Source organism: Cottoperca gobio, unplaced genomic scaffold (assembly GCF_900634415.1).
Source record: "Cottoperca gobio unplaced genomic scaffold, fCotGob3.1 fCotGob3_230arrow_ctg1, whole genome shotgun sequence".
NCBI lineage: Eukaryota > Metazoa > Chordata > Actinopteri > Perciformes > Bovichtidae > Cottoperca > Cottoperca gobio.
The window spans coordinates 194261-206207 of NW_021166859.1; the positions used below are offsets into that span (position 1 = coordinate 194261).

The 11947-nt window shown below is 41.5% G+C and overlaps 2 protein-coding genes across 2 annotated transcripts in view; one reads left to right on the forward strand and one right to left on the reverse strand.

The window, feature by feature from the left end:
- Positions 1-1147, forward strand: part of LOC115004948 (eukaryotic translation initiation factor 5B-like) — a 13022-nt gene extending 11875 nt beyond the window's left edge. Inside the window, 1 exon segment of the mRNA XM_029426702.1 lies at positions 1-1147. This exon segment is cut by the window's left edge and continues 74 nt beyond it. Within this exon segment, the coding sequence (XP_029282562.1) occupies positions 1-34 (34 nt within the window). The 3' untranslated portion in view covers positions 35-1147.
- A 754-nt stretch (positions 1148-1901) lies between these two features.
- On the reverse strand, positions 1902-11727 carry bco1l (beta-carotene oxygenase 1, like). Its single transcript, XM_029426714.1, has 11 exons — positions 11561-11727; positions 11009-11137; positions 10796-10925; positions 6543-6690; positions 6316-6463; positions 5574-5794; positions 4159-4425; positions 3978-4083; positions 2944-3038; positions 2396-2507; positions 1902-2323 (listed from the first exon to the last, which is right to left on the reverse strand). Exons 1-11 carry the CDS (start codon positions 11622-11624, stop codon positions 2169-2171), a joined length of 1575 nt encoding a protein of 524 aa, XP_029282574.1. The 5' UTR covers positions 11625-11727; the 3' UTR covers positions 1902-2168.
- Between the last annotated feature and the right edge of the window lie 220 nt (positions 11728-11947).

The window sequence follows — 11947 nt, forward strand, 5'->3', positions numbered from 1 at the left end:
CATGGAGTTGAAGAATACCTTTGAAATCATCTAAGGGACCTCACACACACACACACACACACACACACACACACACACACACACACACACACACTCAGTATTCCAACGTGCCTGTTCTTCAGCATCAACGTTGTTTCTTCTTCTGCTTCTCTGCTTTGTGGCTGCTCTCTCAAGCCGCCTCCTCCCCAGACTTAATGAGGAGCCAATATTCAGCCAAACCAGGTGCATTGTGGGATTTGTAGTGAGCAGCACCAGGGCTGAAAGAGGAGGGGGGAAAAAAACAGCGAATCATTGAAGACTTTAAAGACTCGGCCGGAGGATTTTAAAGTGTTTCTGCTGATGTAATAAATTGTCATGATTCCTGCAGAGTTTCAGTTTCCTGTTCACGCCTGCGTCTGCAGAACGACCCGACGCATCACAACGTACACAAACTCATCTTCCTGTTTGAGAAGCTTTTTATCGAAAGCCTCTTTTTGTGTTATTAAAAAAGACGTTCGAGTGAAACCTTCGAAATCAAGTAAAGTCGATCTCCGCTTCTTAATTTGCAGGATTAGTTAAAAACAGTTATTTTATATTTAATCTAATCTTTAAACTGGAAAACATAAAACTGGATTTTATCTACGGACGCTTCGACTCGTGACACTCGAGTTAAACGTTCTGCGTTTCTTTGCTCCACGTTTAATCTTTGAACGGCGAACGCTGCAGACTTTATATTCACACAGATTCCAAACATTTCGTCAATTTCTCCGTTAGTTTCTATAAAAGTCTTTAATCGTGATGCGTTCGAGAGCAGGGACTGCTTTGAAAACTCCCTCTCGTGGTGCGTTTAAGGACCCTCTGACATCTGAAGTGCCGATCTCGTGAAAAATACAAATACAAGCTCATGTGTGAGACGTTTACAGAAATACGATTTTTACCCAGAATCCCTCTGTGGCCACGCCTGGGACGCCAGCCACACGTTCAGACCGGATGTGGAATATTTGCAATGCAAATAAAAAAACAATTAAAGTGTGTTCTGTAAAAAGTGATGTTTTAATGTGTTCTTACTGCTTTCAACAGAAATATAACGAGATGCAAGAATAAATCAAAACATGGAAGTATAAAGAGAAAAGAAAAGAATAAAAACATACAATTTCACTTATTTCAACATGTATTTGTTTATTTCTGTATATATTTAAAAGTATACGTTATTATTCTTTATATAAACTATAATCTTTAAAGTTAATTTGTTGCTTTGGAATAAGAAATGCAAACACTTTAAATAAATAATGACATAAATATATGTTTAAATATATATTTTCTTTTCAGACAAATCTCACAGGACAGATCATTTTAAATTTATAGACAAAGTATAAAAAAACATTTGTTTGTTAAAATTACTTTGTTTTATGTAATTTATTTATTTGTTTCCCTTTTTTATTTTTTCCATTGCTTTTAAATAAGGAGAAATAAATAGAATGACATTATATAAATATAATTAAATGTTATCTTTAACATACACATTTATATGCATTGAATGTATATATATTTCTTATAAAAGTAAAGAAAATATATATATAGAATTAACTTGGAGACTGCCTTTTAACATGGATTGTTAAATTATTATTATTATATTGTTAATTTAGTGTTAAAGAAAATAATAAATACAAATGTTGCTTTACAGAAGACTGGCTCAGTTTAATGTTAATACAGTGAATACAAAGAACAACGTGGTCACGTGTCCTGGAGCTGCGACGTCGCGTGATATATTGTGTAACGTTATAATAAACGACCGCAAACTGTGTGTGTGTGTGTGTTGGAGCTACAACGTTAGTTTAACCCTGATCCACCAAACTCCATTCAGAAAAGCAGCATTTTAAAAGTGTATTTCTTGTTCTCTTGCGAACAGACCTGACAAACCGTCAATTCAGACTTTTTATTCATCGATATCGTTATGAAGTTATTTCTGCTTCCTTTTGATACGTTTACCAATTTAATCAATTAATTTAGGGTTCATCCCTCTGAAGTAAATATATTAATTCAGCTGACGTGTGAACACAGCTGTTATATCCGGATGATGTCAATAACAAAGTGATTTAAATTAAGAAAATAAATAGAAATTAAGATTAAACTGGGCAACGCTGGTGCAGCCCGTGAACAAGATACAACATTTACAATCAATAACGAAGTCAGACGGCGGCGGGGATGAAATGTCCATGAAGGTCCATGTGGACGTTGGCGGGGATGGAGGCTCGGGCGATCTCTGTGAAGGTTTTGGCGTCGAGGACGAGCATGAAGGAAAAGATGTTGGGATCCGGAGAGATGACGGACGATAAGATCACGCCTGAAAGAAGGACAACAGTCAAACACATTATTCTAAATGTGTGAAGCAAAGATTAGCGATAGTTTTGCTCACCGTCGTCTTCCTCCACGGCTCCCGGAGACGCAACGAACACCGGCTCAGAAGGGAAGCAGTTCTCTTCACGCCACTCCACGTGTTTCCTGGTGGTGATGTCAAACTTGGCTATCTGTTGGACGAGAGAGAGAATCATTTATTACCGTTAGAATACTGGTTTCTGTCAGGAAGTTAAACGGCTCTTCGGTATTGATCTGGATTTATTCAAGTTTCTCACCAAAAACTAAATTTTACAAGATTACATTGAACACATCACGATAACGTTATAATTCAAACAATGCTCATTTTTACTGAACAGAGCTTGAACGCATCATAATGTAACTATGGAACCTCCGTTAGCAAGCGTTACCTTGTTCTTCTACTTAATTTGCTAAAGCACATTTCTATTAATGTTGATGTTAGGTTGTTTCTAATCAAAGGGAAAAGACACAAGAAGAAACGAGCTAAAGTTTCACTGACAGAAGCTCAACAGGTGTTTGTTTTATAATAAAAGCCTGGAACGAAGGTCTTGGACGGTAAATTTGTTCCTCTATCCAGGTGTTTCGCACCTTGTTGGGATGAGCTGACCTCTCCATCCTGGAGCCGTAGAAGTATCTGTACTTCTTAGCGTTGAAGTTGTAGTTGATGGCCGGGAGCTCCAGACCTACAGGGACCAATCAGACTGTTAGTCCGGAGCATTAAAGTCCGTGATGGAGGAAGTCGTACAATCTAAAGTAAGAACACCACGAGTCAAAGTACTGCATTTAAAAGGTTACTTAAGCATCAAAATGTATTTGAAGTTGTAACTTCACGGGGGAGTAATTGTCTTGTGAAATGTGAAGAAGAAGAAAGTAGTATAAAATGGAAAAACTCAAAGTACAAGTACCTCAGAATTGTACTTCACTACAGTACTTGAGGAAATGTACTTATTTACATCTCCCCACTGCGACATCAACACGGGTGTAATTATCTATGATGCAAAGTATGAATGTTGTTTATGTTATGAAATGTTAAAAGAGGTGCAGACACGTGACGGAGAGAAACCCGTTTTTTAAATGTGCTTCAGTTCGCACCGACTTTGAAGACGCTAACGACTTCCCTGTGTTTTCACTGGAGCCATTAACATCGCAAAGGGGCCAATTCTGCACCAAATGTCTGCATATAACCTTTTAAATAAGAGCATTAGCACAGGAGCAGCGAGTTCAGAAGGCCTTTTACCCTTTAAGGTGCTTTGAGAGTTTATTTTTGTCTTATTTGTGCAGGTTTAGTTTCCGCCTCGCAATCCTTTGTGATTTCACCTCCGAGTCTATAAAATCCCGATCTAAGGGTTTGGGTTAATTGGATTAATTCTGTAGTCCTGAAAGTGGAACTACATTAGCAGTGCCACTAGATTTTAGTGGGTGTACAGTAGTGTATCGTCAGCGTAAAGTTCAATTTCTTTTTATTCGTACCTTAAACAGGATTATCATGTCAGTCTCATTTGCAAAGTTAAGGCGCCAATTTGCACCAAATGTCTGAATATTTTCTAATTTAAATATGTGAAAATATTTGTGCTGGTTTAGCGGCCGCAAAATCCTTGTGTGAATTCAGCCCCCTGACAAACCGTCAAACAGCGTGTCCGGCTGGCAGTAGACAGAGCCGTCCTCCTGCATCAGCGCCGTGGCCGTCGTGCCCGTCAGCGTCACCAAGTTAGACCCTTGTGGAGCGTCCTGGACAAGACAACCACCATAAACTCTTCATGCAGTTTGCAGACGTTTGGGGTGTGTTTCGCGGTCTGACTGTACCTTGTTGACGTCGAGCGGCAGGACGAACCTCTGGCAGACCGGCATGGGGACGTTCTTGTTAGACTCCATGAAGCTGCCGGTGTCCTGCCTCATGTTGTGGATGTAGAACATGTCGTACAGGTTGCTGTTCGTGTAGCTGATCAGGTCGAACACCACGTGGTCGTCGGCCTCGTACGCGTTGATGTGGTGAAAGACCACCAGGGCGTCGCCGTAGAAGTGTGTGGACATGGCCTTTCCTGTCTTTCTGTTGATGACGTGAAATAAGGTCTAGGAAGGAAAGCAAACAGTCGGGACATGTAGAAGTTGATACCAACACCAGTGAAAGTCCAACTCCATTTGGATGCACCATTTTGCCGTTCGCCATGAAAAGCGATAACCGACACGGGGCGCAGATCCTCCATCTTTATTTCAACTCCACCCGTGGTAATGAAGCGATTTGTTTTCTCCACAGTAGCCCGCAATAAGAACACACCGGGTGTCAGAGTTTCACCCCGCGCAGACCTCCGCCAAGGCTGTTTTCATAAGTGAAGAACAATAGGTGGGTAAATGTTTCCATTCCCAGAAGAATGGCGCCATATAGACGAGGTATTGTTTAAGCTTTATTTAGTCTATTTGAACGTTAACGACGTGTTTAGTGCAGGGGTTCCCAAACTTCCTGTGGCCAAGGCACACCAAAGACCAAGCCAAAACCTCAAGGCACACCTGTGTTCATATCCGGGCAGAATCCCCTCTAACACATCGTGTCACTGTCATCACTCTGTGGACATTCATCTAGTCCTTGTAAGAAGCTGTTCTCCTTCACACTAGCAGAGAGCCTTTGATGTGTCTCACTCTAATGTTTCCCACCATGCACAAATGTCTAAAACGGGGTTCGCTTTGACAGATTTCTTTTTTTTTTTAATGATTGTTTTATTTATATTTAGGCCAAAGCATAAAAGACCTGTTGTTTCTATATTGTGAAATAAGTGTGTAGGACAAAGTACCGATAAAGTACAGTGTTCCCCCCCCCCTGAAATTCAAGATGTTTTTTTAATTTTATTTTTATATTCACAACTCACTTTTCACATTGAACAGGTTCTTTTATTAAATAAACTAAACGCTTATGTTATTTATCTCATTTATGTGCACGTTTCAGTTGCTTTGCGTATTTACATCCTCAGTCAGACCGAGCGGAGGAAAGATAAGGAGAACTTAAAAAATCTGCGCCACGCACGGACCTGATCCAGCCCAGGCAGTACCCAGCAGAGCCGTAAACCTAGAGGAAACACTGAAGTAAACATAAAATCATTCATAACCTTGTGTACAGTTAAATAGGCCTAATTGTTTCAAAATCCCACGGCACACCGGGATTTGTCTCACGGCACACCATTTGGGAACCACTGGTTTAGAGGCATCATAGTCAGTGGGAGACTTACAATGTCGTCCTTATCGTACTTCAGGCAGCTCCCCCAGTTGACCCCTCTGAAGTAGGCGGTGGCCAGTTTCACGATGTCCAGTTTATAGGGCTGCTCCACGAACACGATGTAGTTGTCGGTCATGCCGAAGCTGTGGAAGTAGCTGGGGAACAAAGTGGAGCGAAACGGGATGGAGCAGATCTGCTGGACCTTCCTCAGCGCCGGCTTGTTGTGCTCTTTATCTGCAACAGCTATGAGTTACTTTTATTATCAGAGTATGAGGACATTCTGTAATCTTAGTGTAACTAACATCCAGTGGTGTAAAGAATCTGTTATTCTACCAGAAGCAGACGCACAGGGTTGGGACCGAACACCTGCAGAAGTAACGCCAGCCTCCGCTGGACTTTGTGTTTCCTGATGGCTAATGTTAGCTCTGATGGGGGGAATTATTATAGTTCCAAGATGTTGGAAGACATTCAACATAAAATACAGAATACCTCGGTCCCTGACGTTGAAGATCTCTGATCTAACACAACTCTTCTCCGCCGCCGTGCGTCTGTCAGGTATCATGTGTTTACGTAATGAAGTGTAAACCATGATCACCGGTCACGCTGCCAAAGTCTTAGTAGGACAGTTCGACTTTACTGATTATTCTGATTGTGGCATCGTAAATCAATTAGATAAAGGTGCAATTCAGTAACTTTATTGCTGCAAACAATCTTGTGTTCATCCGCAGTAGTCTGGTTACATTGACACGGCGTACCTGAAGCATCAGCGGGGACTTTGAAGATGATGTATTTCGGCAGGCCGAAGCCCATAATGGCGGTGCCCATGTTGTAGGTGTTGCCCTCGGTGTCGTAGTGAGGGTGAGCCGTCGCCAGGTTCAGAGCGATGTGGTTCCTGTAGTTAATCTGGAATTTGGTTGAGAGGTTAAGTGATAAGTTTGAGGAAGTGTTTGTAGTCTGAGGAGGCGGGTGGAGACTAACGTACCCGGCCCACAGTTTCCAGCGTGGCTGGATCAATCTGGTTCATGTAGTTGACCTCAGAGGAGGCGTAGTAGTCCTGACCGTAGCGAATGATGTTGATCAAATTGTTGTCAGTGAAGTCGGGGACAATGTTGCTTAGATGGGTGAAGGCCCTAGAAAGAGTGTGAGAAAAGTTCCACTTTACCTCCAATACATCAAATTAACAAAGGAGCAAAGAAAGATCTCTACGTGTCCTGGATGGACTAAAACAGATCTCTACATGTCTTGGATGGACTAAAAGATCTCTGCGTGTCCTGGATGTACTAACACAGATCTATATGTGTCCTGGATGGACTAAAACAGATCTCTACATGTCCTGGATGGACTAAAACGGATCTCTACATGTCTTGGATGGACTAAAAGATCTCTGCGTGTCCTGGATGGACTAACACAGATCTATATGTGTCCTGGATGGACTAAAACAGATCTATATGTGTCCTGGATGGACTAAAACAGATCTCTACATGTCCTGGATGGACTAAAACATCTCTACATGTCCTGGATGGACTAAAACAGATCTCTACATGTTCTGGATGGACTATAACAGATCTCTACATGTCCTGGATGGACTAAAACAGATCTCTACATGTCCTGGATGGACTAAAACAGATCTCTATGTGTCCTGGATGGACTAAAACAGATCTCTACATGTCCTGGATGGACTAAAACAGATCTCTACATGTCCTGGGTGGACTAAAACAGATCTCTACATGTCCTGGATGGACTAAAACAGATCTCTACATGTCCTGGATGGACTAAAACAGATCTCTACATGTCCTGGATGGACTAAAACAGATCTCTACGTGTCCTGGATAGACTAAAACAGATCTCTATGTGTCCTGGATGGACTAAAACAGATCTCTACGTGTCCTGGATGGACTAAAACAGATCTCTACGTGTCCTGGATAGACTAAAACAGATCTCTACATGTCCTGGATAGACTAACACAGATCTATATGTGTCCTGGATGGACTAACAGATCTCTACATGTCCTGGATGGACTAAAAGATCTCTACATGTCCTGGATGGACTAAAAGATCTCTACGTGTCCTGGATGGACTAAAAGATCTATATGTGTCCTGGATGGACTAAAATAGATCTCTATGTGTCCTGGATGGACTAAAAGATCTCTACATGTCCTGGATGGACTAAAAGATCTCTACATGTCCTGGATGGACTAAAAGATCTCTACGTGTCCTGGATGGACTAAAACAGATCTCTACATGTCCTGGATAGACTAAAACAGATCTCTACATGTCATGGATAGACTAACACAGATCTATATGTGTCCTGGATGGACTAAAACAGATCTCTACATGTCTTGGATGGACTAAAACAGATCTCTACATGTCCTGGATGGACTAAAACGGATCTCTACATGTCTTGGATGGACTAAAAGATCTCTGCGTGTCCTGGATGGACTAACACAGATCTATATGTGTCCTGGATGGACTAAAACAGATCTATATGTGTCCTGGATGGACTAAAACAGATCTCTACATGTCCTGGATGGACTAAAACATCTCTACATGTCCTGGATGGACTAAAACAGATCTCTACATGTCCTGGATGGACTAAAACAGATCTCTACATGTCCTGGATGGACTAAAACAGATCTCTACATGTCCTGGATGGACTAAAACAGATCTCTACATGTCCTGGATGGACTAAAACAGATCTCTATGTGTCCTGGATGGACTAAAACAGATCTCTACATGTCCTGGATGGACTAAAACAGATCTCTACATGTCCTGGGTGGACTAAAACAGATCGCTACATGTCCTGGATGGACTAAAACAGATCTCTACATGTCCTGGATGGACTAAAACAGATCTCTACATGTCCTGGATGGACTAAAACAGATCTCTACATGTCCTGGATGGACTAAAACAGATCTCTACGTGTCCTGGATAGACTAAAACAGATCTCTATGTGTCCTGGATGGACTAAAACAGATCTCTACGTGTCCTGGATGGACTAAAACAGATCTCTACGTGTCCTGGATGGACTAAAACAGATCTCTACGTGTCCTGGATAGACTAAAACAGATCTCTATGTGTCCTGGATGGACTAAAACAGATCTCTACGTGTCCTGGATGGACTAAAACAGATCTCTACATGTCCTGGATAGACTAAAACAGATCTCTACATGTCCTGGATAGACTAACACAGATCTATATGTGTCCTGGATGGACTAATACAGATCTCTACATGTCCTGGATAGACTAACACAGATCTATACGTGTCCTGGATGGACTAACAGATCTCTACATGTCCTGGATGGACTAAAAGATCTCTACATGTCCTGGACTAAAAGATCTCTACGTGTCCTGGATGGACTAAAAGATCTATATGTGTCCTGGATGGACTAAAATAGATCTCTATGTGTCCTGGATGGACTAAAAGATCTCTACATGTCCTGGATGGACTAAAAGATCTCTACATGTCCTGGATGGACTAAAAGATCTCTACGTGTCCTGGATGGACTAAAAGATCTCTACGTGTCCTGGATGGACTAAAACAGATCTCTACATGTCCTGGATAGACTAAAACAGATCTCTACATGTCCTGGATAGACTAACACAGATCTATATGTGTCCTGGATAGACTAAAACAGATCTCTACATGTCCTGGATAGACTAACACAGATCTATATGTGTCCTGGATGGACTAACAGATCTCTACATGTCCTGGATGGACTAAAAGATCTCTACATGTCCTGGATGGACTAAAAGATCTCTACATGTCCTGGATGGACTAAAAGATCTCTAGGTGTCCTGGATGGACTAAAAGATCTATATGTGTCCTGGATGGACTAAAACAGATCTCTACATGTCCTGGATAGACTAACACAGATCTATATGTGTCCTGGATGGACTAAAAGATCTCTACATGTCCTGGATGGACTAAAAGATCTCTACGTGTCCTGGATGGACTAAAAGATCTCTACGTGTCCTGGATGGACTAAAAGATCTATATGTGTCCTGGATGGACTAAAACAGATCTCTACATGTCCTGGATAGACTAACACAGATCTATATGTGTCCTGGATGGACTAAAAGATCTCTACATGTCCTGGATGGACTAAAAGATCTCTACGTGTCCTGGATGGACTAAAAGATCTCTACGTGTCCTGGATGGACTAAAAGATCTATATGTGTCCTGGATGGACTAAAACAGATCTCTACATGTCCTGGATAGACTAACACAGATCTATATGTGTCCTGGATGGACTAAAAGATCTCTACATGTCCTGGATGGACTAAAAGATCTCTACGTGTCCTGGATGGACTAAAACAGATCTCTACATGTCCTGGATAGACTAAAACAGATCTCTACATGTCCTGGATAGACTAACACAGATCTATATGTGTCCTGGATAGACTAAAACAGATCTCTACATGTCCTGGATAGACTAACACAGATCTATATGTGTCCTGGATGGACTAACAGATCTCTACATGTCCTGGATGGACTAAAAGATCTCTACATGTCCTGGATGGACTAAAAGATCTCTACATGTCCTGGATGGACTAAAAGATCTCTAGGTGTCCTGGATGGACTAAAAGATCTATATGTGTCCTGGATGGACTAAAACAGATCTCTACATGTCCTGGATAGACTAACACAGATCTATATGTGTCCTGGATGGACTAAAAGATCTCTACATGTCCTGGATGGACTAAAAGATCTCTACGTGTCCTGGATGGACTAAAAGATCTCTACGTGTCCTGGATGGACTAAAAGATCTATATGTGTCCTGGATGGACTAAAACAGATCTCTACATGTCCTGGATAGACTAACACAGATCTATATGTGTCCTGGATGGACTAAAAGATCTCTACATGTCCTGGATGGACTAAAAGATCTCTACGTGTCCTGGATGGACTAAAAGATCTCTACGTGTCCTGGATGGACTAAAAGATCTATATGTGTCCTGGATGGACTAAAACAGATCTCTACATGTCCTGGATAGACTAACACAGATCTATATGTGTCCTGGATGGACTAAAAGATCTCTACATGTCCTGGATGGACTAAAAGATCTCTACGTGTCCTGGATGGACTAAAAGATCTCTACGTGTCCTGGATGGACTGAAAAAGATCTCTGCATGTCCTGGATGGACTAAAACAGATCTCTATGTGTCCTGGATGGACTAAAAGATCTCTGCGTGTCCTGGATGGACTAAAAGATCTCTACATGTCCTGGATGGTACCTGGAAAAGATGTTTTTGCAGGGATCCGGGTAGATCATGGTGCCGAACTCAGAGACGACGATCCTGTCGGCCTTGATGTTCCTCTTGTAGGTGTCGCTCTTCAGAAACTTACTTCTGTAGGTCACAACGCCTGAAACAACAACATCAAGCACCTGCTCACCACCGGGTACAGTCTTACTGTGAGACGGGAGGAGTTTAATCTTAATTTCTCACCGTTGCAGAAGGTGAAGCTGTGGATGAGCGACATGCCGTCAAACCAGTGGTTGTACTCGGACTTTCCCACAGAGAAAAGGCCCGGCCCGTTCCTCAGGAGTGTTCCCTGCAGCCAGGCCGGGAGGGACCCTGCAGGTCGACGGTCACACACGTATTTCACCTTTTAAGCTGCGTCTTGTCTTTGCTTTTAATGCTGGACTTTGTGAAACTTGTACGTTAAAAATCAGAAATTATAAAATAAAATCAAGTAAAGTAAAAACATCGTAAAGATACGTTTAGTTAACGTAAACATGTTTACATTCAATAACCTCAAAGAAAAGAAATTCAACACTTATCTCACTGTTAAACAAATATATATTCATCTTGCAGGTATAATATTTCATCTAAAATGTATTTACATTCAACATAATCCTGTGTTTTAACATTGTAAAATAATATAAACAACTTCAGTGAGCTGCAGCTTTAAATGCTTTTAAACACAAATAATATAATTAAAAACTATGAAATCTTACGACAGAGGAACTTTAATCAAAGAAACTCTTTTAAACTCACCTTTCACTTCAGCTTTCACCGGCTCGGGACTTTCCTCTCCATTTGTTCCAAATATCGACTGCATGTTTCCTCGTCGATATTTCCCAGAGTGCACCACTTCATCGACTGAACACGGACTGTGGGTAGCTGGTCTTATGAACCCCGTCGCTCTACGAGACACACTTATGTCACCTGCAACATAAACTTTGTGGATTATGTAACCACCCTGCTGTGGACTTTACTCTGCTTTTCACAATAAAAGCCTTTATGGTGACCAAGTCTGCCTCCTGAAACAGACGCTCTTCATCCACGACAAGATTTACACAAGAAGTCCAATTAAACGTTAAACTGAATTTTAACTGAACGGTTTGCTGCTAATCTAAGGTTTACTGGCAGCTTGTGCTTTTA